General features: G+C 48.0%; 1 protein-coding gene and 1 pseudogene across 1 annotated transcript; both read right to left on the reverse strand.

The window, feature by feature from the left end:
* Window positions 1-346: 346 nt before the first annotated feature.
* NALF2 (NALCN channel auxiliary factor 2) lies at window positions 347-27,228 on the reverse strand. The gene is made up of 3 exons (XM_052663586.1): window positions 26,362-27,228; window positions 1,217-1,388; window positions 347-859 (listed from the first exon to the last, which is right to left on the reverse strand). The coding sequence occupies exons 1-3, from the start codon at window positions 27,226-27,228 to the stop codon at window positions 474-476; spliced, it is 1,425 nt and encodes a 474-aa protein (XP_052519546.1). The 3' UTR covers window positions 347-473.
* Window positions 11,296-12,023, reverse strand: LOC128070281 (coenzyme Q-binding protein COQ10 homolog B, mitochondrial-like; annotated as a pseudogene).

A 27,228-nucleotide genomic window follows, 5' to 3' on the forward strand; every position in this document is an offset into this window, starting at 1 on the left:
GGTCTGCCATTGCCTGCAGGAGTGTGGGCAGGAGGGAATTAAGGATCGTGGCAACCAAAGGAATGCCGAGGGGAAAGAGTTTCTCCCCTCTGTGCCCCCAACATTCCCTGCAGGGCCAAGACCAGATAAGCAGCCTTCTTCCCTGGGGTCAGGGCTCTCAGTAGGGGTGGGCATTTCCAGCCCCCACCCCCTCCCCTTTTCTTTTGGCTAAGCTCCAGATATGGAGCCTGGGGGGCGCCTGCCGCTCCTGCCTTTTTCTCCCAGATGAGTTTTGCAGTTTCCTGGGGCCCTTTGGCGGCTCTGCTGGAGCTGCTTTTGGGGTGGGGGTTGGTCGGGGGTGATGTGTGATCCCCCATTTCCCCCGCCCCCCACCTGGTCCTACACCTCCCATGGGAGGGGCCCCCTCCCCCTCCCCCTGGGGGGGCTGGAGTTGATGTCGGTGCGTGGTGGAGGTCTGATCTCCCTCCCTGCGGTCACTCTTCCCGAGCCAGGCCCTCGTCTAGGGCAGGCAGTGCCTCCAGGCCCGGTCCCCCACCACTCTGGCTGCTGGAGAAGGACACCATGGTATGCAGGAGCACGAGGACAAGGATGTAGAGCCGGATCCTGCTGGGGCTGAGGCGGGAGCCCCCAGAAACCGGCAGCAGGGAGGGCTTGTGGCCAAGACGGCCTGGGGGCTCGTGGCGGGGGTGGTAGTGGTGGTACTGATGGTGGTAGTGGTGGAAATAAGAGTGGTGGAATTGCTGGTGGTGGGTTTTGGGGGCTTCAGACTCCTTGAACTTCTTCTTCTCCGACTCGCAGGAGACCCACTGCACGTCACAGCACTTGGTTTCTGGCCGCTTTGGTGAAGTATCCAGCAACCCTGCCAATGGATAAGGAAGGCAGGGTGGGGTGCTAAGGGGGCTGCTGGCTATGCCTTTCTGAGAGAGGTGATTGTCAAAGCTGGGGCTACTCTGGCAGTCCTGCCCAAGACTCTTCCCCCTGTCCCTTAGTACCGTCCCTTTCTGGACACTATCTCCCAGGGACCTCAGATAGTTTCTCTGGGATAACTCCCTGGCCCGATTCTACTTCATCCCATCCCCACCTGGGGCCTCACTACCCACTCCGGCAGCCACTAACCTTCCCCTAACCCAGCTTCCCTGTTGTCCTCCCCGACCACAAGCCTAGCCTGGTGCCTGCCTCGGCCCGCCTCCGCCCTCTCCCAGGGCCCTGTCTTTACCTGTACAGATAAAGCCAGGGAGCCCTCCGTATACCATTTCCTCATTGTCAGGGAGGATAAAGGGGCACCGGGTCTGCACCTCCAGGCAGTATTGCTTGCAGGGCACCCAGCGCTGGCATTCCTGCTGGGTCACGCTGAAGTATTCTGAGCACAGCCAGGCCTTGTAGACAGCCTGTGGGGAGAGGAAAGAGTGTCAGCCCAGGTGCCAGCCCCTTCCGGCGTCAGAGGAAAGTGATGAGGAGGGGTGTACCTGTAGTCTGTTGGGGGAGGGTATTGTGTGCTTACTAAGCCAACCCTAAGATCCAGGGGCTGGGGAAGAAGGGTTTGAGTCAAAACCACTACCTCCTACCCCAAATCTCACATTCATAGCCAGAACTCATAGTCCCCAGTCTGTAGTGACCGAAGACTTTTAATTTATTCACTGGTAAAATCACAAAATGACTCCTGTATCTGAGCTGGAAAAGGTCTTACCAGTCATCCCAACCAACTGCACCATTTTATAGCTGGTCCCAAGAGATGTCCTGACTTCTCTGAGGTTACTTATATTGTGGTAAATTTCACTTGCTTTCAATTCAGCAAACATTTCTTTGGCTGATGGTGTTAAGTTTCTAAACTCAAGAAAAGAGATGGAGAGGATAATTTTTGCTCTATCTGATTAAGGTGTTGTGTGGATCAAACATTATGACATGTATGAAAATGTTTTATAAATTCTATAGTGCAGTACTAATGTGAGGGGTTATTTTCTAATAAAAACAGGAATCTGCCTTTCTAAGCACCAGATGTGCCTTCAAGCTCTACTTAATCCATACTCTGTCCTGTTGGCTTCGGCCTTGGAGTGGAGCAGATACCACATTTATTTGCTTCAAACTTTGCTTGGCCATTTCACTTCACGTGTCTACTTTCTGCCCCTCATCTAGCCCTCTCCTGCCAGGCACTGGGTCCTAGCTAAGAAAGGTTTCCTGCACTGTACTCTTTGGCTATCATCAAGACCAGAGTTCCTCAATGGTGACACTCCTGACATTTTGGACTGCAGGATTCTTTGTAGTGTGGGCTGTTCTGTGCAGTGTAGAATATTGAGCAGCATTCCTTGCCTCTACCCAGCAGTTGCCAGTAACATCATCCACCTCCCCATTGTCTCTGCCCATTGCCAAATATCTCCTGAGCAGGGTGGGGGGCCAGGGACACAAAACCATCTCCCATTGAGAACCAGTGATCTAACTTCTTGCTCCTGAGAGTGTGGACCTGGACCAGCAGCATCACCATCACCGAGGAGCTTGTGAAAAGTGCAGATTCCCAGGCCCTGTCCCAGACCTGACAAGTCACACCTGCATTTTAACAGGATGCCCAGAGCCATGCCCACATCCAGTCCCCATGTCTTCAGTTGCTCCTTGTAGCGATGGCTCTCTGACTTCAGTGCGCCTCAGAATCCCCTGGGATACTTGTTAAATAGGCAGATGGCCCCTCCAATTCAGCTTCGAGAGGACTGAGGAGGGCTCAGGAATCTGTCTTTGGAACAAGGGTCCAGGTCATTGTGCTTCCAGAGGCCTTTCCACCACACTCTGAGCAACATGGTCAGAGCTTCTTACACAGACATTAAACATGTACACTCAAATGCAAATAACTCCACTGTGAACCTGGACTTTGGCAATGTAACCCCACACTGGCCTTTTCCAAAGTGGGGTCGGGGTGTGGTGGTGGGGGATGGTGGTAGTGGGCTGTGGTGCAAATTATCCTCCTGAGGAACGCGGCTTTGCTATCTCACTGGCCTCTCAAATTCAACATGCTCTAAATCTTAAAATTCAGTTCCTGTCTTCTTTTTTTTTAACTCCCAATCTGCCCACATCACTGTCTTGACCACTTCAGGTATGTGTCACAACCATGCATCTGAATATTCAAGCCAGAAACTTGGGTGTCGGCCACCATGTCTCTCTTAACAGGCTTTCCCACACACAGTCTATCAGCAAGGCGCGCCAAGTCTCCCTCTATGTCCGTGGCTCTGTGCAGGCCACTGTCAGCTGTCACCTGTATGAGTCTCCTATGTGGCCTCGCTGCCTCCACTTTTGCTCTTTCCGATCTACTGTTTACACAAGAGGGATCTCAATTTGACATTTGATCGTGTTACTCCCTTGCTTCATATCCTTGAATGCATTTAGAATAAAATCCAAACTTTCAACCACAGACCTCAAATTCCTGCATAATGTGGCCTCTGTCTGTCTCTCCAACCTCATTTTCTACCTCTCCCTTCCAGCTCATCATGCTCCACATGCTGAGGTTTTCTTTCTTTTCCTTGAACATGCCCTACTTCTTCCCACCTTGGGGCCTTGGCACACACTGTTCTCTTGGCCTGATATGCTCTTGATTCCCCATTTCTGGTCTGCCGGAGTCCTTCTCAACTTTGAAGCCTCAGTTCAAATGTTATCTCCTCAGAGCGGGCCTTTCTGACCACTCTGGCTAGAGAGTGCCCCCTCGTCATTCTTTTCCTTAACTGTCTCTTCACCACAAGTAGGAGTTTGTCTGCATCGTTGTTTTGTTTTTCTCTGTCAGCCTCACTAAAATGAGAGTTGTATGAAAGCAGATGTAGGCGTGTCTTACTGACCATTGTGTACTCAGTGCAATATATGTAAAAAACCACAACTGTTTATGGAATGAACCAGACAAGTATATGAGGACATGTCCCTACTCTCAGAGAAATTCCGGTTTCATCTAACTTGAAACTATGGCACATTTTCTATAAGAGAAGTTAAATCACTGGCCACGGGAGGGAAGCAAATAGGAAAGCTGGGAAAGATTTCAATAAGGGGAAAAGAGTTGAGCAGGGATTCAAAGTATGATTTTAGATGGGAAGGGCAGAGATGGGACAGAGACAAAAGGGCATTTTGGACTGAGGCAACAGCTTAAGCAAAGGTACGGACGTGAGTGCAATGTACAATGTGTTGGAAGAACAGAGCATGGTTTTGTATGAATGAAATGCAAAGGATACCAATTTCTTGTAAATGGACATTTATTTCCAGGTTTTTATTATCACAAACAATGCTTCAGTGAATAGTTCTATACACATCTCTCTTAAATACTTGTGTTAAATTTTATTTACATAAACTCTTAAGAGTGAAATTATGAGGATAAAAGGTCTGTGCAATGGAGTGAGAAGGGAGTGGAAGGAGGATGGAAAGGGACAAGTAAAGGTAAGAGGCAGGGGAAGAGGGAGCTGGAGTGGTAGGAGAGGGGCTCAGGGGTTGGAGAGAGTGGTAGTGGGGTCAGCAGGACAAGGGAGCAGGAGAGGAAGAAAGAGAGGGCAACAAAGAGTAGGAGCTGGAGGGGGAGAAACGGTGGTGCTTGGAATAGGAACAAAAGGGCTGGGGAGGAAGCAGGGGAATGAGAGATGGAGGATGTAAGGGAGGCAGACAGGTATGGTGAGGGTGCGAGAAGATGAAGGGTAAGAAAGAGTAGGGGATAGTGGTGAGGTACAGGAGAGGTGGAAGAGGGCCTGCCAAGAGGAGAGGCAAGAAGGAAGGAGTAAGAAAAAGGGTTTAAGAGCCAGCATGGGAATATGGAAGGTGAAGAAGATGGGAGCAGAGGAGAGCTGAGATAAGAAAGAAGGACAAGAGAGCAGAAGGATACGGGGAACAAAGAAAGAAAAGACAAAAGGAAATCCGTAATGCTAAGGGCCCCAGGACCTCAGAGAGCCCCCTCCATCCTGTTGGCCCCAGAGTTCCAAGAGAAATCTCTCTGCCCACAGCCTCTTCCCCAATCTCTACAGACTGGACCCAGAGTCTACCTCCACCCTCAACCTGGACTGTGTGGAACAGCACAGTCCTCCACCACTGGGGTTCAGAGGCCCCCTCGGGATTCTCCCTGGGCGATTCTGGTTCAATATTCCTGCTTCCAGGTGAGGAGGTTGCAGTGGAGGGTCAGCCCTCCTCCCAGGAAACTGCAATTAGCCTAACAGCAGGCACTGGTGGCTGGCACTCCCTGTCTCTGCCCTAGGAGAGAGGCAGGGAGTTGAGGGAGGTGAGGCAGGGAGAGGGGTGGCCTGATTGTGAGAGGGAGGCCTTTCTCCTTAGTTAGATGACCCTCCCTCAAGCCCCACCCCCAGAGTCACCATGGCAACAAGTGGGCGAGCAGATTGCCTGAGGAAGACACCAGGCCTGTGGGTGGCAAGGCAGGAACAGGCAAGGAACTAGTGAAGGGAATGGAGGAAGAAGGGGCTGAGAGGTAATCCAGTTCCTTGGTTCAGCAGATGGCCAGCTGAGGTCACTGCACTGGTCCACATGCTTTAAAAGGGGCTGGGGTCCTTCTCAGATGAAAAGTCTGGCTTTCAGGGCGACCACCTGGACAGCAAGCCTGCCTTAGTCTCTGCAGCCCTCTTCCCTAGACAGGCCTAAGTCACTTGCCTCATCTCATCAGTGTTAGGACTTAGCCAGAGGGGATTGTGTTGCTTAGGCAGCTGCAGGGGTCCTGGGCATTCATCCACAAGGAAGGGGCAGAGCTGAGAGAGCCAGGTTCGAGAGCTGTGGGGCTGGCTGGAGACGGGGCATGCAGGGCAAAGGAAGACATGTCTCAGAACCAGACAGCAGTCAGTTGGGAGACCCTTGGAGATCTTTTGCTCGTTTCTCAATTCTGACTGCATATTAGAATCACTGTCTTTTAAAAATGCTCCTGCTTGGCTCACATCGCACTCCAGACCAAGCAGTTAGAATCTTTGTGGGTGGAGCCTACACATCTAGAGTTTTTCAAAACAGCTCAGGTAATTTTCATATGCAGAGATCTTAGCCTTGCTTTATTTTATAGCTGAGGAAACTGAGGCTCAGAAAAGGGGGGAAGGACTTGTCTACAGTCACACTAAATAGTGGCAGAGAGAGGAACTTGAAACCCAGTTTCTCGACTCCAACTCCAGGGTTCTTCCTACTGGGCCATCCTTTCAGTGACTGCATTCTAAACTCAGGACCCAGGTGTGTGGGGAGGGGAGGACAGCTGAGGAGAACCAGGTCTGCTCTGGGCTTTTCTTCAAACTCCAGCTCTGGCAGGAAAGGCTTCTTTATCACGCCCTGTACACTGTGCTTAAGCATCCTGGACCCTTGAAGTAGCAGCAGACAATGGGTGGGGTGGAAGCTTTGACCTGGCAGTGATCTCTTTTCCCCACAGAAGCCCCTTCCCCACGTCCAGCAGGCTGCTGCTGGGCTCACTCAAGTTCTGGCAGATACAGCCAAGTTGCTATGGGAACTGGGAGGGGAAGGAAGCAGGGAGTAACTAGAGGGAACACCAATTAACCCAAAAAGGAAGCGGAGAAGGCTATCCCACCCCTCCTCCCGGCTGGGCTGTTAAACCACTCTTGAAATGGGAGCGGGTAAAATGAGAGGGATCCCCACCCATCCTGGGCTCTGCAGCTGCTAGTTTAGGGGGGAGTGGGAGGACCTAAAGAGCCTTAACTTCCTGCTCCCTGGCGTGCAGCCCTGGCCCAGGCATTCTCATTCCTATGCTCTTCTGGGAAGAAGCAGGTGACTTGTACAGGCCCCCAGGGTGCTGCGGGAATGCACACGAGTGTGTGTATACATACACAGCCCACAGCCAAGACTCAGGGCCAGAAGGTTTAGGAAGAGGGAGGCCACCCTGGACTCCTTGTTTTGGGGGCCAGAAAACCCTCCAGAAAGGAGAGCTTCAGTTCCTGCCAACCAGAAAGTTGGCAGTTTCCTTCTTGGATTCCAACTTGCTTCCCTCCCTAGGGCCTGTTTTCCCATCCAAATACTCCCAATAGACCTTCTCTTCATCGTTGCTTGTTGTCCTAACGCACCCCTGGGACACTTGGCCAGGAGCTGCAGCTGCAGAGACTGGGCAGGCAGAGTGGCAGTCTGGGCTGGGCTTGGGGATGAAGCCCACAGCACACAAGTAAACCACCCTGCCCCTAGATTTTACCTAAGGGGAAACTGAGGCCCAGAAAAGGGATTTGTTTCAGCCAACTCAGAAACATGCAAGAAATCAACTATTAATATAAAGCCAGGACTAGAAGGGAGTTACTCTGATGACTAATCCGATGTCTCTCTGCACTGAGTCCACACGTAGCATTGCGTGAAGGACCTCCGTGGGCAGGTCCGAAAACAGCCACGTGCCCCTGTTCCTGATTCTGGGCTTTCAAAGAGTTGGATCAGAACAGGGTAAGGTTAAAGTCAATCTCTCCAACCCAGGGGAGGGAGATAATGGACATAACTCTGGGAGTAGTTCTTTGGGACTGGCAAAGTCAGACTGAGATTAGAGGCATTACAGAGCAAATGCAGGTGGGTGACATGGCTTTACTTAAGTGGCTGTAAAAATAAGCAATAGCTTTCCTGCTGCTGAGAATGAGCAGCCATGAGTCAGAGTGGCCTGGTCTGGCCTGGAGGAACGACAGGGGAGATAGCTGGAGAGGTATATAAGAACCCAGAGCCAGTGTAGTTCCAGAGGGGCCAGTTACCTCCAAGCCTCTTAGGCCACCTGCTCCAAGACCAGGGGCAGCCTGGTTAGCGCAGAAGTGGTGTCCCTGGTGCAAGAGCAGCTCTCTGAAGGAGCCTAGATGACCCATATCAATCAGGTGAGCAGAGGAGGCAGGTTCATGACCACGCAAGAATGGAAAGGACTGTGACAATCATAACCCCACCTCCCTATCTGCTGTTGGAAGTTCCACTCCAACATCACTGCCGCATCGTATCCAGCTACTGACTGCAAACCTCTCGTCACAGCACACGTTCTCCTATGGAAGTCCGTATCTTCAGACAACTCTCACAGGTAAAGAATTCTTTCTCCTTTTGAGCTGACATAATGCCTCTCTGTGGCATTACTCATGGCTCCTACTAGCTCTTCTGGGGCCATAAACTTCCTGTCTCCATGCCAGCCCTGCAGGAGGTATTTGTAAACTTCCTTGAATCAGGTCAGGTCTTCCAATTCATTTTTTTCCTGCAATGATCACTTTTTGAACATGTTTGAGTGCCTGGCACTGTGCTGGAGAGCTAAAGATGATAGAGTTGGGGAAGACAAGACTGCTATCTTTAAGGAGCAGGAGAGACAACCTTGTGTATCAATCATTAGAGGTCACTGTAATAAGTAGTATGTACTTGGTACAAGTGATCCCATAAAGGGAGGAAGGATCAACTGTATTTTGAGGGGTGAGGCATGAGAAAATATCTCCATATGGGAGAGGCTAGAGTTGGGGCTTGGAAAAAATGAGTTGAAGTTCACTGGATAGAATATGGCAGGAGTAAGTGCACTTAAAGCAAAGGAATAAGCAGGTATAAAGGCCTGGGGGTTTGAAATACTGCCAGGTTCAGACACTGTTGGTAGTTCAGCATAGTTAGAGGGTACAAAGGGGGCCATGATGGGAGATCAGGTTGCAGAGGAAGGCTGTGCCCATAATATCATAATATATTATGATATGTTCTGGATGCCAGGCTTCATCCTGTAGGCAACAGAGAACCTTTCGTGAGTTTTAAATAACTGCTTTTTAAAAGACTGCTTATCACTTCTATGACTAACTTTTTAGATTTATGTTCCGGAAATGTGGATGATGGATTATAGGCATCAAAACTGGAGGTAGAGAGATCAGCTAGGAGACTATTGCAAACAATCTGAGTGAGAGATGATGGGGGCCTCAACTGAGGCAGTAGCAGCAGAATTAAGAAATGGAGAGAAGGGGATGGATATGAGAGGAGATAAATTAGGGATATGGGGATTGAGGGTGAGGAAGGGGGTCAAGATGACGACCAGGTTTCTTGTTTGGGTGGCAGGATGAAGAGTAGTTTCATTCATTAAGGGAGGGAAGGCAGGAGGAGAAGTAGATTTGGGGGTCAAGAAGAAGAATTCAGTTTTTGGTCATGCTGACTTTGAAGTATAGGTCAATATATACTAGGCAAGGTAGAATGTCAAGGAGGCAGTTGGACATAATGGTCTGAGTTCAGAAGGAAGGTCAGGGCTAGAGATAAAGGTTTGGGAGTTACCAATGGTTAAGGAGTTAATCTTCAGGAACATAGTAGGACTATACTTTCCCACACCTTTTGAAATTAGCTGTGGCCATAAGACTTTGGCCAATGAAATGTGAGTTGAAGTGACCTGGATCACTTCTGGGGAGAAGCTTTAAGAAGCTGGAGTGTGATTTGCCACATTCTCTTCCCTCTGCTGCTGACTGTGGAAGTGACGTTGAAATGGATCTTTTACTAGCCTAGGTCTCTTGGTGACTATCATGAATAGATGCTCCCTGATGACCTGTTTTGGACATGTATTATGAGCAAGAAATAACTGCTGTGATAAGCCTCTGATATTTGGGAATTCCCTGGTGGCTCAGACGGTAAAAGCATCTGCCTGCAATGCGGGAGACCTGGGTTTGATCCCTGGGTCAGGAAGATCCCGTGGAGAAGGAAATGGCAACCCACTCCAGTACTCTTGCCTGGAAAATTCCACGAATGGAGGAGCCTGGTGGGCTACAGTCCATGGGGTCACAAAGAGTCGGACACGACTGAGCTACTTCACTTTCTTTTTTTCTTTCACAGCACAACCTAGCTCACTCTGACTTATAAAACAATGGTGGAAGCCAAAGAAGTAGAGGATGTTGCCTAGGGAGAATGAACACATAGAGCAAAGGACCAACAGTGGATCCCTGGAAAACATTAACATTTAGGGGGTAGGTAGAAGAAGGGAGTATGATGAAGATGAGGGGGTGGTTAAAGAGCTTGGAGAAGAAACAGAGGAGAGTGGCATTCTGTAAATTAGGGAAGGGAAGTTTCAAAGAGTAAGAGTGGTCAGCAGATGAGGACACGCTGGCAGTTTCAACATGGTGAGAGCAGTTTCAGTGGAGCAGTGGGGACCGAAACCAATTTAAAAGGGAATGTGAGGGAAGAAAAATGGAGAGAGCTATGTGTATACTACTTTTCCAAGAAGCCAAACTAGTTTTTCAACTATTTTGGGGGATGTAGTTTCCATTTCTGTTTTATCCTGGTTGTTCCTATTCAGACCAATTCCTATTTTTTTTTTTATTTTTTTAAACAAATTAACTTTATTAAGTTACCGCTTCAGTCCTTACATTGATCTGTTTACAAAAATATCCGTTTGAAATACATTATTGAAAGTGAATTCACACAATAAATAGAAAATAAGGATGCATGGTGCTGTAGACATATCAACCAACTTATCTTCATTTATTGTCCATTGCTATAGATAAAATTTGACACTGATTCAGCATTATTAAAATAGCAGTCAAAGGACTGGGGAGAGGGTTGCAAACAAAGAAAAAAGTAGCTTAAAACTCTGGACCACTCAACAAAAAATTATTTATCTGGAAGCTAAACTCAGTTTAACATTGAATTATCTACACTACCCATAGGAACAATTTAAAAATAAGAAAGGTGCCAGGGAACCTTCATTTACAATATTTTTAAGTCAAAGTTTTACTTTATCTGATGACCACTCAATATCCTAAGCCATGAGGCAGGCCCTAAAACAATAAGTTATAAATAGTCTGAATTTAATAATTTAAACATGATATGGTTAATATTATACACACTTCATGAGTATCTCAACCAGCCTCTTCATGTGACATGAAAATTAAAAGGTTTAAATTTACAGTTTTGATTTCTGTTCAGAAGAGTGATGTCAGTATTCTGGCAACAGTGATGACACACCTTTATTTTAAATATGCTAATATACATATTAGTCTGAATTAAACTTGATTAAATTCTACATACACATGGTTCCATATTTCAAGTGCAAATTTTCAATGGTACAAGTTTATAATCAAAGCTGGGTTTGACAAATGCTTTCTGACTTCCCTGATGGCTCAGACGGTAAAGTGTCTGCCTACAATGTGGGAGACCTGGGTTCGATCCCTGGGTTGGAAAGATCCCCTGGAGAAGGAAATGGCACCCCATTCCAATACTCCTGCCTGGAAAATCCCATGGACAGAGGAGCCTGGTGGGCTAGAGTCCATGGGGTTGCAAAGAGTTGGACATGATTGAGCGACTTCATTTTCTTTCACTTTTTCTGAGTTCTAAAAGCAAATGATGAAAGCACTTCCTAAAAGTAAACAAACTAGTTGCAAGTAGGTGACCACTTTGTTTTTCTCTTTATGTGCGATGAACTTCATGAAGCATTAATTCCTGAAGTATATTTGTTTCTGGACCATACAGCTCACATGCTCTTCTTTCCAAGGCAGACACCATCTGCTTTACAACTTCATTGAAAAACCATGTGGCAAGCTGTGGTAGAAGTTTGCAAAATTCAAGAGAAATTGAAAAAATCCAAAGTACAAGTTCTTGGATAGCCAGGAAGACCTGGGCTAAAATGCCAAACAGTCTCCAAATGATTGAAGAGCTTCCCATCAGCACAGTATGCCTTTACCAAATGTGGTTACACTAAGGTTACTACTGATATATAGTGCTCCACTGCAGGTAGAAACCCAATTTTTAATCATGTTTTGCAGAATTCAGATCTCCTTGATATTACATCTGATTTTTTACACCAAGGAGCAAAATGCTTGTTATCCTCCATTCCTAATACTACATCATACATTTCCTGCATAGAACAGCCTATAATTCTCCTCTCTGAATATTCTTTTCTTTTGTTTATTAATGGTGCAGTGATTCTGAAGAAAGTTCTTGCACATATCTCCTTAGGCAAAACTGAAGTGTGTAGTGGAAGAGTTCTGCTCATCAGTATACCACAGGGAGCTAAATATCTCACATTCTGCGCCAGGCCCCTGTGCTGGAGCCGGGGCTCTGACTGCTACAGCCAACTTTGGACAACATCCCAAGACCACCGTTTTCAGGGCCCTCTGACTGGTCCAAGCTGCCATGCCATCATCATTTTCTGACAAGTTCCTATTTTTCCATGTCCCTTGCAACTGAATGCAATCCCTAGACAGAGTTTATCAACAGAGTCAAGTAGAAGTATCAGCCCTCCAATCCTAGAAGCTCTGTTTCTGTTAATACAGTCTAAGAACACATTTGCTCTCTGGGAGACTATATTGTATTCTTCTGATAACCCAGTGGAGATGGAGGGAGGAGTTCTGCCTAGAGTGTGGGATCAAAGACATAGCTTAAATCAAAGTCCCTGGAAGGCGCTCAAACCTTCTGGTGAGATATCTGAATAAATTATTTACATTCTTGGGACTGTAGGCTCCCTGAGGACAGGGGTTGTATCTTACATATCTGTGTATTTCCCTCAGGACTTCACAAGGAACTAGGTGTACAGAAGAGATGCTTGCTAAGTGCTTGAAATCCAAGCACTTAAAAGCCAAGCCTCTAGCAACTAGTCCAGACTGGAGGAAGGTGGAGATCCCCAAGAAAAGGATGGAAGCAATGGGTTATGTAATGTGTTACATTAATTTTACAGCTTTGATGGAGAAATTGGGAATGCATTAGCAAAAAAAAAAAAAATAATAATAATAGAAAACTAAGCAAATAGGGGGAAAAAAGAGGCAATTATTAACTCCAGGAAAACAAGTTGGCCAAGGAAGAAAATATAATCACAGTATTCTACATGACTCAGCTATGAACAATATTTATAATCCTAATAATATAAATATGGAATACTGTTAAAACCAGAAATTATGGTATGACAATATTGGATATATATGAGAGAAGTGTGCATATGGTGTTGCTGGTAGTAAGACAGCTAAATCCCCCTCTATAAAAAGTCAGTACATATTTAAATCAGAAAAAAATCAAGAAATAATAAAATTGGCATACTATTTAGAGATGGGAGGTAAATATCAGAAAAAACAGCTAAGAAGTTTAGAAGTATTTGACTCTGAAGAATGAGGCTTAGGGTTGGAACAGAGGGCTTCTGCTTTAATTATAAGCATTGAGATTGCTATTTATTATTTAAAATATATTATATTATATATAATTTAAAAGATAGATAGATGCTACAAGGATATATATGTATATATGTGATAGATATATATGTATATATGTATATGTGTGTATCTTCACGTGCACAGATATTTCAAACAGAAAAGTCAAAAAATAGCAGCAGTATTGGCACATCATGAAAAATGTGACAATATCAAAAGAAGAAGCTAAGTGTTTAACTGAAGATTCAGTATATATGTGTAGCTTATATGTCTTTTAAAATTATGAACATATATTACTTTGATAAAATGAAAATAAAATAAGAATATAAACTAATATGCAGCCATGAACTTCAAAAACAACAAAACAAAGTCCCCAACACTTGACCTGATCAACCTTACCAGACTCAGCCCCAAAACCCCAGGTCCTAGTGTCTAGTCGTGGATCATCTATTCCATCACCACCATGGGCTTGGGCCAGGTTAACAGGCCAACGAAATTAATGAGTGGTCCCATAGCCAAAGAGAAGAACTAGTGTGAGAGGAGGGGAACTTTGGTGGCCTCTGTACCCAAGTGGTGCAGGCTACCACCCACAGAAATGGTGCCACTGTGACACTGACAAACCATAGCTTCATTTGAGCTGCACACAAATGTCCTGGGCATGAAATCCCACTGCCCACTCACAGGCATGCCTGTCTGCCACACGTTGCTAATCCTGGGCTCAGGCTCAGGCAGGTATCTCCAGCTTCCTGCAGGTATCATTTTGAAAACAGCTCCTTGCCCTTACCTTACTTCCATCCTCAGACACAGAACCTTGCTAAACAGATGACAGGCTGGGGAGAACAGAGACCTAATGAAAGGACCTGTCAGTTGTGCTTGGTCTGAGGGTGAGGGAAATAAAGGCTTTGGAGTCTTCCCATCTCTGGCTCTTTCCTCTCCTACCTGAGTATGTCTCTGTGTTCTCACTCACTAGAATCTATCCAGTTGCCTTCTGGCTCCTAACTTTCCACCTCCACACTGAACATGTCACCTCCTGCTCCCAAATTACCTTTTGACTAAGGTCCATCTAGTCAAGGCTATGGTTTTTCCTGTGGTCATGTATGGATGTGAGAGTTGGACTGTGAAGAAGGCTGAGCACCAAAGAATTGATGCTTTTGAACTGTGCTGTTGGAGAAGACTCTTGAGAGTCCCTTGGACTGCAAGGAGATCCAACCAGTCCATTCTGAAGGAGATCAACCCTGGGATTTCCTTGGAAGGAATGATGCTAAAGCTGAAGCTCCAGTACTTTGGCCATCTCATGAGAAGAGTTGACTCATTGGAAAAGACTCTGATGCTGGGAGGGATTGGGGGCAGGAGGAGAAGGGGACAACAGAGGATGAGATGGCTGGATGGCATCACGGACTTGACGGACGTGAGTCTGAGTGAACTCCGGGAGATGGTGATGGACAGGGAGGCCGGCCTGGCGTGCTGCGATTCATGGGGTCGCAAAGAGTCGGACACGACTGAGCGACTGAACTGAACTGAACTGAAGAGAAAGTATTGTTGATCTCAATTGAGTATTAAGCAGTCATTTAGATTAAATACATCTAATTAAGGTGAGAATAATAATAGCTACCATTTATTAAGTGCTTACTATATGCCAGGCTCTGTTCTAAGCAACTGACATTTATTAACTCATTGAATCCTCACAACCACCTCCTGAGATGGAGACATATTTACAGGTGAGAACAGGAAGGACGAGAATTTAAATAGCTCATCCAAGGCCACACAGGCAATAACAACAATGGTGGCTACCATTTCTTGAGCACTTTCCATTTCATAGGCACTGTGTTCTTGAGAGATTAGCATGTTATATGTTATTGAAACCTCACAATGACCCTATTTCTTAGTTTTGAATTCAACGAAAGTGAGGTTCCAAGAGAGATGAAAGGTCTCAACAACTGTTTTATGCAGTAGACAGATTTTGAGCCAGAATTTGAAGTCAGGTTTACCTGGACTTCAGTGCCCAAGCTCTTATATATGATATTGCCTTTTGGATGGTCCCTCCATTTCACTATGACCATTGAAGTAATTAGCTTGTTACTCAAATCTTTTTGATGGAATTTCAGGTCAAGCTGGGGAGAGATTTCTAGGACTGAATGGGAGAGTGATTTTCTAAAATCTGTGTATGCAGCTCACTCCTGATATAAGTTTTCTTTGTGAGGGGGTGTGGGGTGAAGAACATTCAAGTAAGAGGGGCTACAAAAGACCATGTCCATTCCTCCATCAAAGCACTCCCTTTCTTCTTTTCTCTAAATGTATGCATGTATGCAAGCACAAACACACACACACACCCTAGGAGTGTTGAAAAGAGGCAACTGTTCCTGCTTTAGCAATTGGTGATGGGAAGGCAGCTGTCTCCTTGTAGAAAGGTCTTCTTGTCTTTGGACATGAGATATCCTGTCCTAGGTCTTACCATGTAGGGGCTCCTGGAACTGCCTTGCTCTAGAAGGCTCCAAAACCAGAGTTCATTCCTTTAGAAAGGTTTCAGGGCAGCCACACACTCTACCTAATTGCTCTTTCTCCCCAGTTTGCTCTGTAAATATTCTTCATCAAAAAGCCTTTGCTCTAGTCAGGTAGTTAGCCAGAGCTGGGTTCTGCCACTAACTGGCTGTATGAAACTTAGACAAGTCATCTGTAAGGAGGGAGAGACTCAGTCACTAATTTGCTATGTGACTGTAAGCAAAGTACTCTCTCTCTCTGAGCCTCAATTTGTATCCAAGAAGATGGTCCCTAGGGAGGCAGCATGTATAGGGAGAAGACAGGGTCAAACATCTTTAACCTCAAACAGTCCTGTGGTCAAAGGTCAGGTCTGCTCTCACTAGTTATGAAACCTCACACAAGTTACTTAAATTCCCTGATCTATACTTTCCTCATCTACAAAATGGGAGATAGTAAGAGCATATATCCTTAACCTTTCTGCAAATAATGTCTGTAAATCAACTAGCACAAAGCTTTACCAATAGTAAAATTACACTAGTACAGATTGGGTAGTACCATTGCCTTCTGGTAACTAAATCCCTGGATTTGACCTGAATTCAAATTCCAGGTCCAACTCTTACTAGCTGGATGACCTTGAGTTAGTTACCTAACTCCTCTGAGCCAGTCTTCTAAGAAAAACAGGGATAAATATATAGCCACAAGACAGATGTAAGAATTAAGTGAGATAAAGTATATAAAAGTGCCTGGGATAGTTCCTTTTCTTCCAATGCACCCCTTTCAGCTCCAAGAGTCAAATAATAAATGAAAAAAGAAAACTGCCATAAATGTAATCAGAAAAAAAACTCATTAATACACATAAAAGAGTACATACAAATCAATAATAACATAAGACATAAACAGACAATTCACAAAAGAAGCAATACAAATGGCCCATAAATAAGAAAAACAAATGTTTGACCTAAGGAATGCAAATTACAACCAATGATATACCATTTTTAGCTCCAAATTAATAAAGTTTTAAAAAATATGATACTCAATACTGGACAAGAGTGGTAAATTAGTCTCACATTTGTGGTGACGGTTTAAAGTAGAATCACCCTTCTGGAAAAATCAATAATAAAAACATAAGACATAAACAGACAATTCACAAAAGCAGCAATACAAATGGCCCATAAATAAGAAAAACAAATGTTTGACCCAAGGAATGCAAATTACAACCAATGATATACCATTTTTAGCTCCAAATTAATAAAGTTTTAAAAAATATGATACTCAATACTGGACAAGAGTGGTAAATTAGTCTCACATTTGTGGTGAGGGTTTAAATTAGAATCACCCTTCTGGAAAGAAATTTGGTAAGAAAGAAATTTGTATGCCACAAGCTTTAAAAAGGTTAATACTCTTTGATTCTGTAAGACTCATCCCGAAAGTTCATTCTGCAGAATTAATGTATATGCTTTCAAGTGTATGCAAAACAAGGGAAAGAATCATTTTGTGTACAAATGCTGATGTAAGCTCAGAAAGAGGGATGGAAGGATACACACCAAACTGTTAACATCAGTGGCCTCAGGGCAGTAGGACTGGGAGAGGAGGGAACAGGAAGATTATTAAATATTTTTTTATAAACCTCTGTATTGTTAGATTTGGTACAATGAAGGTGCATTATTTTGTGATTTAAGAAACTTAGCAAAGTACAGAAATAAGAAAAAATGATTGAGGTAGAAAATTTATTAGAAAAAGAAAATTGTAGATGTGACAAAGACTTATGGACAAAGTTATCCATCACAACATTATTTATAAAAATCGAAGGTAAATACCTAATAATAGGGAACTAGGTAAATAAACTGCACTAAATTCATGGGATGGAATATTATATGCTCATCAAGAATGATGTTTGTGGGAATTCCCTGGTCTCCAGTGGTTGGGACTCTGTGCTTTCACTGCCGAGGGCCCAGGTTTGATCCCTGATAGGGGAATTAATCCCACAGGCCATGTGGTACAGCGAAAAAAAGAAAAAAATGTGGCTTGTGAATATTTAATTACATGGAAAGATACTCAGTATAACTTTAGCAATAAGTTAAAAAGACTAGAGTAAAAAACCTAGATGATTTCAACTATGTAAAAAATATATAGTCACATCCATTAGGATGGCTACTATCAAAAAAAAAAAAAAGGAAAAGAGTAAGTGTTGATGAGGATGTGGAGAAATTGGAACCCTGTGCATTGCTCATAAGAATGTCAAATGGTGCAGCACTGTAGGAAGCAATATGGAGGCTCCTTAAAAAGTTAAATATAGAATTACCACGTAATCCAGCAAGTTTAGGTATACAACCAAAAGAACTGAAAGCATGGGTTCAAATAGATATTTGTATACCAATGTTCATAACAACATTACTCACAAGAGCCAAAAGATGGAAGGAAATGAAAATATAGGTCCACATAAGAACTTGTCCATGAACATTCATAGCAGTTTTATTCGTAATTGTCCCAAAGTGGAAACAACCCAAATGTCCATAGAGATGAATGAATTTTAAAAATGTGGTATATCCAGACAATGGAATATTATTCAACCATAAAAAGAATGAAGTACTGATACATGCCACCACGTGGATGAACCTTGAAAATGTTATGTTAAATGAAATACGCCAGACACAAAAGACAAAAAGTATATATGATTCCACTTAAATGAATTATCTAGAATAGTCAAATTTATAGAGATGGGAAAAGGAACAGAAGTTACCAGGGGCTGGGGGAGGAGGAATGGAGAGTTATTGTTTAATGGGTAAAGACTTTCTATTTAGGAGAATAAAGACGTTTTAGAAATGTATAGTGGAGGTGGTTGTACAACATTGCAAATATACTTTAATGCCACTGACTTGTACACCTAAACATGGTTAGAATGGTAAATTTGATGTTATGTATATTTTACTACAGTAAAAAACTATGCCACAAAAAGACATATTGGGAGGAAATACACTAACATTAAGAACATCTCAAGGACCCTTTTCAAACTGTTATATTTCTATTTTCCAAAACATTTCAAAGATCATTTTTTTGGTAATTGAGAAAAAAAGTTTTTTTTTTTTTTCTTTTAAGATTCTGAGTCTGTAATAGTTCTGAAGGATTAACCTGGTTGGAAGTTTTAGTTGAGTTCAACACTAAGCAGATATGCTCACCTTTCACAGATCAGCCAGGTAGCCATGCTATCTGCTGGAAACCAAATACAGAGACAGGGAACAACAGTAACCCCAGCACTGCCACATGTCTTTCTCCAAGCAGAGCTTGGTGAGTTTGCACTTCCTTCTACCTCTGAGAGAAGCTCAGCCATCCTAGGCCAGGGCTCACCAAAACCCTGGCATGGGAACTGTGTGTCCAAAGCCCAGAGGCTCTGGGGTAACAAGGTCTCATCATTTTCTCTCCCAGCAAAGGCTGGGCAGGGCTCAGGCCTGCTGAGGGGGACGTACTCCTCTCATGCTCTAGTTGATCCTTCTGGCAGATTTGGGTTGAGAATATAGTAGATACCTCCCCTTCAGGCAAGAGGAATCCAGCTCCTCCCATCTCCTTGGAAGAGCCTTTAGAAATAGAAGGGATCAAACACCTCCCTTTCTCATCCTCTGTCACAATCCCAAGAAGATACCAGTGATTATCACTGGGGCTCAAGGACGAGAGACTGGGGTACTGAACAAAGACGGTGCTGGTAGGTCCCCACTTTGGATCTGAGCCACTCCAGGGGCTCCCTACAAGTTGGCAGTAGGTGTTGCTGGATCCCCTTGCACTTGGTCAGCTTCTCACTCCAGTCTCTCAACAGTCAGCTGGGCATTGCCTCTGACAGCTGGAAGGAGTTTATTAAGAATTTCTTTGTACATGTGTGACTGGGGAAACAATGGACAGACCTGGGTTTGTGTGGCAGTCCTCCCACCTTTTAGCTATGTGACCTGGATGGGTCCCTTTCTGTCGATGAACCTCAGTTGTCACATTTGTAAAAAGGGGATTATAAGAGTACCTGCCTGCTAGGATGACTGTCAGAATTAACTGAGTTCATGGACACACATAAAGCCCCTGGCATCTCCCAGGCACTTTCTCTTTCTTCTTTGGTGCCAGCTTGCCTTTGCCTTCTGGCCCAGAGACTTGTGGTTCAGGTTCCAGCTCGTTTTTCCAGAGTCCGTTCAAACAGGAGCTTTGGCCCTGGCAGCACCTGTTACTCCATAGTAACTTCTTCCTTCCCCAGGGCCAGCTGCAATTCACCTGGTACCCTTGCTCTCCCTTCTCAGCACCTGTCTGGCTCAAAAATTTAGGCTTTTCTGAATCCCCTTACATGCCCAGGAAGAAAAGTCTGGTCCAGCATCACTGCACACACCCTGGTTTGCACCCCTGTAACCACAGGAATAACACATCTGTTCCCAAGAGGCTTCCCGGGTCAGCGTCAGAGAATGGTGCTCCTGGAGGCCCACATTTGTCTACCCCAGCCTCAGAAGCTGCCTCTGGCTTTCCAACAAACACCTGCAGCTGGAATCCACATGTGGCTGAGATGTGAGCTGGGGGCAGGGAGGGGCAGGTCTGATTCCCAGGGTGCAAGGGCACACAACAGGTAAACAGCCTCACAGGGTGGGAAGATAAAAGACTGCCCTGAGGGAGAAGTTTTTCTAGGGCAAACTCCCACCCTCGAGTCTAAGGTGTCCTACAGATGCACCCACACACTGAAGGGTGGGTGTGCTCTTTCCCTGAGATATACCTCTTGCCCTTGTCACCTCCATGCCCCCTCACCCCTCGCATCCCTCACACCCCAGTCACTGTTTGCCTCTCTGATCCCCATCCCTCTTCCTGTGGTTACAGCTGTCAGAGGCAATGCCCAGCTGACTATTGAGAGACTAGAGTGAGAAGCTGACCAAGTGCAAGGGGATCCAGCAACACCTACTGCCAACTTGTAGGGAGCCCCTGGAGTGGCTCAGATCCAAAGTGGGGACCTACCAGCACAGTCTTTGATGCTGCAGGAGGAGACCAACACACACCCACGTGGCTTAGAAGCACCCTCCTGTGCTTGTGATGTGTTTGGAGACCCTTGGCCCTCCTTTAGTCTAAGCCCCACCGGCACCCACTGTCTTCCCTTTCCTCACCCTTCCCTCCACTGTGTTCAGCAGACTCTTCCAGCCAGACCAAGAGATGGATGGGAGGCTGCTGGGCTCCCTTCCTCCACCTAATTCCCCCCACCCCCACCTTCAGGAGATACCAGTGTATCCTTCCTGGAGGTTCCCGTTGCTATGGTGACTATAGTAGTCAGGCACCAGCCTGCGGGAAGGATGGGAAGTTGCCATGAAGAAGACTGTCTGTGTGTCTGTGTGTCTGTGTGTCTAAGCATGTGTGCACATGTCCACCCTGAGTGGGGAGGAGAGAAGGCAGGAAGGCGAAAAAGAGCAGTGAGGGAGAGGGAGGACAGGAGAAGAGGGGACCAGAAGATCAAAGGGGGCAGGAAGAGGGATGGGGATCAGAGAGGCAAACAGTGAGTGGGGTGTGAGGGATGGGAGGGGTGAGGGGGCACGGAGGTGACAAGGGCAAGAGGTATAGTGCTTAGGGGATGAGGCCAGAAGAGGCTCACAGTGGGGCAGGGTAAAGGTTGGGGGAGTGTGAGAGACAAGGGGAAAGGAGCAGGATGGGGGATGGGAGATGGCTGGCTGTTAGAAGGGAGCAGTGAAGGGCGAGGGGGGAAAGGAAGGGATGGGAGCAGGTGGGGGTAACTGTGGGGAGAAGTGGGGACTAGAGGAATGTAGGTGTGGGGATAAGAAATAGAGAGTGAGGTGCAGGTGTGGTTTGGGAAGGGTCTAGGGTGACCTTCTGCTTCTCTGGTGGCTCAGACGGTAAAGAATCCGCCTGCAATGTAGGAGACTGGGGTTTGATCTCTGGGGTCAAAAACATGCCCTGGAGAAGGGAATGGCTACCCACTCCAGTATTCTTGCCTGGAGAATTCCGTGGACAGAGGAGCCTGGGGGATACAGCCCATGGGGTCACAGAGAGTTGGATACGATTGAGCGACTAACATAGGGAGACCTTCCAGCAGAAGGTTGGGAAAATTGTGCGGTCCTTGGTGTAGGGATAGGGGACGTTGGTGGTGGGTCAGAATTGGGGGGAATGTGGGGATTGGGAGTGGGGTGGGTCAGGACAGGGGTGAAGGGGTTCAGAGTGGTGTGGGCAGCAGGAGGCCACTTTCCCATTCCCACATTTACGCTCCTACATCCTGTCCGGGCTACAAACACTGCCTTTTCCCTATTGCTGGCCCTTCCCAGAAGCCCAGTGCTCCTGTCTGTGGCCAATGAACTTCCATGGATCTGGATGCCCCTCCTCAAAGCTTTGCCATGGTTTCTAGGAGCCTGCTTCTTGACTGAACCCCCACTTCCTTCCTCCACCCCTCACATGTGAACAGGTTCTCTGCCTGTAAGAAACCTGGGTCAGGGAGGCTGACTGTGGGGCACTGTTCCCTGCCTGCAAGCTTGGGTGACAACAGGGACCACTTGCCAACTTGGGGCTCCTGCCCTTAGCCCAGTGCCCTGAGCATCCTGTTCGCAGCACCAGCGTTAGCCTGGGAGTCCTGATTGGTAGGAAAGCTATGGCAGGTGGGAGGAGAGAGGAAGGCAGGGAGGCAGAAACAGCTGCCAGCCGGAGTGGAGGAAGAGCAGGGCCCCTAGAGTAAGGGCAGAAGGCAAGGTGCTGGCTCTGCCAGCCCCTTCCCCTGCTTGTGGGTGTTAGGCCTCCTTCCTGGCCCTCTCTATTCAATCTTGCTGCTGAGGGAGCAGCCTCTGTTCACGAGCCTGAGCTCTGAGCTGACACAGACCTCAGAGGTGGCTGGTCCAACCTGCCCTATAATCTGGAGTCAGTCATCTCCACAGCATTTCCTCCAGGGGTCTGCCTGAATCAGCCTAGACCTTTCCCCTGGAAGCAGGAGCTCACCTCCTCTCAAGGCACTATGTTTCTTCTCTGGAAGGAAAAAACTGTTAACTGAACAACTCTGACATGCCAGGTCTAGGTACTGTGCAGATTTCTCATTAATAGTGAGCTCACAGGGCCATTCTGATGAATTAGCTCCATTTTACAGATGAGAAAAGTGAGGATGAGAGAGCTGAAGTCCCTAGCTCAAGGTCACATGGGTAATACATAAAAGAACTGGGTTTGAGCCTAGGACTTTCTAACCATGAAGTCCCCTTGGGGTTAAGCAGGACATGCCTCTTCTTTGGCACCCCGACAACTCTTCTGAGGTATGAAGTCAGAGACCACACCCTCCTGAGTCTCCTCTTCTCCTGGTGAAACAGCTCCTTCAACTATATCCAGGAGAACTTGGGCTTTAGCCTCCTCCTACCTGCTCAGTGTGAGACCCAGAACCAAACATACAACCTGCCAGGTGGGTGCGGGTCAGTCTAGAAGAAAACAGAACCACTGCATCCTTCCCTGGCCCTGTGGCTAGTGAGAGAGCTGAGCACCGGCCTTCTCTTGGGCTTCTATCTCCTCCTGGATCAGAGCTATAGAGGAGGTCAGGGTTTTGTTCTCATCTTCACCACTGTCCCCATCAGACTATACTGAATTTAGAAGAGGGAAAGGGCAGGGGTGAAGGAAGAGGCAATCAGAACCAGGCAGGGCCTGGCAGGGTTGGGAGATGGAGAGGGTTGGGGGAGTGAGGAGGTGGTCCAGTAACTGTAGGCAGGGCCAGGAGGGCCAAGCAGAGCGGGAGGCAAAGGCTGAGGGGGTACCTGCACAGGGAGTTAAGGGAGGGGTGGAGAGTGGCCCTTGGGCTTGGGAGAGGCCAGGGTGGGGATGGGCATCAGCCTAAGTTATCATCGCCCTGCTGTGCGAGAGGAAGTCAGTCGCACATTAAGGAAATGTCGCAGCTGGTACTAAATTGGGAGGTGTCACAGGCAGCAGTGAGGACAGGTATGATGTGTGGGGCCCTGTGTGGCCCAAAACAGGGGCAGACACTGCAAAGGGAGAGAACAGGGTTTCTGGGGCTGCCCGGGAAAGATCTGAGATACTCGGGACAGGCCCCTGGGGACGGGGGTGGGGGTGGGGTGGGGGGGGTGTCACCTGGCCCTGGAGCAAAGTCTCCAGATTTGGTTTCCAGCAGCAGAAGAGGCCTCCTCACCCTGGCCTGGGGCTGTGGGCTTTCCACCCTGGAGAAGCTTGGAGGTCGGGGCATTATCTCCAAGGGGTCCCATTTGGGGGAGGGGCTGGGCAGGACGGCTTGAAGCTGTAGGCTAGACTAGGGATCTGCAAAAAAGGTCTGGGATAGAGATGGGGCACTGGGGTGAAGTGAGAGAGGCTGCAGGAAGGAGGGGAACAAGGCTGTCTTTTCCTGTAGGGCCTGGAATACAGCTGGAATTGAGAGGCCTGTGGGTGTGGGCCTCAGCGGAGGGAGAGCACACCCTCGGAGAGGGTGGGAAAGACAGGAAGAAAGCCATGGAGCTTGCACTGCCCTTCTCCCGGCACAGCAGGCAGCAAGAGAGCAGGCGGAGTTCACTTGAGAGGGAGAGAGAGAGTGAGAGAGCGAAAACGACAAGGAGACAAAGGAGAGCAGGGAGGACCCAGGCCACTGTGGACTAGATACGACACCACGGCCAAAGCATGGGCTTAGCACCAACACCATGAGGGTTAGAGGCCTGGTACTCCTGCTCGTTAGCCAAGTGGCGCTGGGGTAAACTGCTTGAGCCTGCACCTCAGTTTCCCCATCTGTAAAATGGAGCTAATGATGCTGGTATTACCAGCCTCCCCAGGCAGTTGTGATCTCATAATATATGTGAGAGAGGATAAAAACCCTAAGCAGGACATCACCATCAGATGTTCTATTATTCCTACAAAATATTATCAGCTACCTCTTCCCACTTCAATTTCACAAGTCTCAGGATGTGGGCAGAGCCAGGGTTATTATCCTTGTTTTATGAATGAGGAAACAAAAGCTTAGAGAAGTGAAGTGACGTGCCCAAGGTCACACTACAAACAAGTGGTAGAGATAATCAGGCCTCCTGAATCCAAGAGACCAGTTGCTTTTCTCCATCAAACTGCCTGGTGGAAATAATCAATGGGCGGGGTTATTATTTAGTGCCACATCAGACAGTTTGAAGCCACCTGTGACCTGGAGAAAAAGAAAACCCCATGAGAAAGTTGTGGCATGGTCTCTCTTTTATCCTGCAGATTGTGGGAAAGAAAATGTCAGGGCCATGGGGTCAGAGTGAAGACCACAAAAAGACAGACATCCTTTATTCCACTTGCTAGTGGGCTGCATCCTTCTGTTTGTACTGAGTGTGTGTATCTGTGGCTGACATCAAGGGTGTATGTCTATCCCTATGTGACAAAATGTGTCCTTTTTTCACGTGACGGTACTTCTGCCTGTGTGGCTCTGAAATGCTGGGGAGATGTGCATGTGTATGACACCATGTCTGATTCAGTGGCACTGTTTGTGGGTGTGCTGACCTCTCTCCATCTCTGTGTGACTTTGCCTGGGGTGGTGGTGCTGTTTGGCAGTGTGTGCATGTCTATCTGTCTGTACACCTTTAAGAAGTGGAATATCTCATTTGGTAGTGTGAGTGAGGCAGTGAGTCAGCTGAGGCTGAGGGAGGCGGGAGGGAGACTGCTAGGTTACGAGAACAGGAAAAAGGAGAACAAGAAAGTGAAGTCAGGAGCAAGGAGCTACCCCTTTCCTCCCCAACCCCCTGCTCAAATCCCTAAGGAGCCCACCAAGAGCTTGGAACCCAGCAGAAGGCCATGGTGTCACGTTGGATGGAAAGGGGCACTTTCCTCCCCTCCCCAAAGCCTCAGAGGGAGACAAGCTAGGCTGGGAGGTAACCGTCTTCCTCTCAGCCCCCAGTTCTAGGATGGGTGAGGCCAGCACCCCACCTGGCCTCCTCTTCACTTGACCCTTTGACCTTGCTGTTCCTTTTCCTTTCAAAGGCAAGCCACCTGGCAGGCTGCACGAACAAAGCAGTAGCACCATGTCCCAAACGTTTACAGCCCCCACACACTCACTGTCCAGAATGACCCAGCTCAGGGTCAAGAAGTTTCTCAACACTCAGCTCTGCCCCAGGTGCATTCTGCAGCAGCCTCGCCTCTCCTCTGGATGTCTGTCCCCAACAGCTAGAAAGCCAGCTTTTCCTCCACTGCCACCCCAGCATGCTGTGAAGGCACCTGAGACTTGTAATGCACCAGCCTCCAGTGACCCTCTCACAAGCTGCTGTGCCTGGCTCCCAGCTCATTCTCTTGTCAGTGGAGAGGAGCTAGCAGCTTCCTTTCTTGGGAGAAAACAGACACCCTGGGGCTCCACTTGCCTAGGCTCTGACCAGCCACCTCAGGTCATATAAGGTCAGCAGTGTGCTGTGTCCCACGACCAAGCGCCCCTCCCCTCACCCACTGGCAGGGGCTGAAGAGTGAGGGTTAGCTGGCAAATATTCTTCCCCCCACCTTTGGCCTTCCCCTTGTAGCAGCCAGTCCCAGGACTTTCCATTCTAGCCCAGGAAAGGAAAGAGGCATCGCTGGCTAAGGATGGGGGCTGGAGGAGCCAGAGCCCTCTTTCCACCCCTTTGCTGACTTGCCCCCCCCCAACCCTTCCCGCCTCATGCGGGGGGCAGCATGCAAGAAAGCCCTTGTCCGATGGTGCCCAAACCCAGAATCAATAGAAGTTGGCCAGGTGGTTACCTGACCTAAATCCCTGAGGCCCCTTCTCCGCGGAGGGTCCCACAGTAGCACTACCCGTGGCCCACTGAGAACGGTGGGGGTGATGGGAGGCGGTCGGGTGGGTACAGGGGGAAACCTTTTTTCTCCCGGTTCCACCGCCACCGTTCCCGCCGCCAAAGCGGCAGCCGTTGTGGCCGCGGACGCCAGTCCCTACCTTACAGCCTTTCGTGCAGGACCGGATTGAGTACTCTTCTGCCTGTAAGTATTTATGCAGCACGAGGTCGAACTCGTCATATTTTTCCTGAGCATGTCGGTCGAGCCGCTGGTACGCCTCGATACAGTTGCTACACACCTCCCAGGCCCCAGAGCCCGGGCTAGCCACCACGGCCAGCAGGTCCCCCAGCAGGTTGTCCAGGCTGCAGTCCAGGCTGTCGGGGCGGTCCATGCCCAGCAGCAAGTCCCAGACCGTGTAGGTGTCGCAAAAGGAAAGAGTGAAGTTCCGAAAGTGGCCTTTGAGCAAGTTTTTTTTGGCGGTGGGGAACTCGGCCGGGGCACGGGAAAGGGAGTCGGGGGGCCGCAGAGGGGGCGCTGGGGTAGTCGGTTCGAAAAGTCTCTGCAAAGATTGCAATTTGGTGCAAGCTGCGTCCAGCCCCGTGGGTTCTGGGACGCCGCCGCAGTCCGGCCCGGGACCGGCGGCGGCGGCGGCGGCTTTGGTCAGGTTGCTGTATCGCGGGCCGCAGGTGCCCGGGGGCGCGCTGGGCTGGCCGGGAGGCGGCGGCGGCGGCAGGGGCAGCACCGCGCGAGGAGGTACCGGCTGCCGCTCCCGGCCGGACCCCCAGGGCGGCCGCATGGCGCTGCTCAGCTCCCTGGCTCGGGGCCGGGCCCCCGCGCACAGCCACAGATGGTCAGCGAGCAGCACGGTGAAGAAGAGCAGGGACGCCAGGGACAGTCGCCATCGCTGCGCCCGCTCGGAGTCGGCGCAAGGTTTGTCGCTCGGCCTGGGAGCCCAGCAGCAGCAGCAGCAGCAGATAGTCAGCGCGGCGGCGTCTTTTCCGGGCCACATCCAAGCGCCCCTGAACAT

The sequence above is a fragment of the Budorcas taxicolor genome, chromosome X (genome assembly GCF_023091745.1).
Source record: "Budorcas taxicolor isolate Tak-1 chromosome X, Takin1.1, whole genome shotgun sequence".
Taxonomy (NCBI): domain Eukaryota; kingdom Metazoa; phylum Chordata; class Mammalia; order Artiodactyla; family Bovidae; genus Budorcas; species Budorcas taxicolor.

Coding starts and splice junctions, on each gene's coding strand:
- NALF2 (XM_052663586.1), bottom strand. CDS start 27,228: ATGTTCAGGGGCGCTTGGATGTGGCCCGGAAAAGACGCCGCCGCGCTG. Junction 1,389..26,361: donor CCTGCACGAAAGGCTGTAAG/GTAGGGACTGGC, acceptor CTCTCCCCACAG/GCTGTCTACAAGGCCTGGCT. Junction 860..1,216: donor CCCTGGCTTTATCTGTACAG/GTAAAGACAGGG, acceptor ATCCATTGGCAG/GGTTGCTGGATACTTCACCA.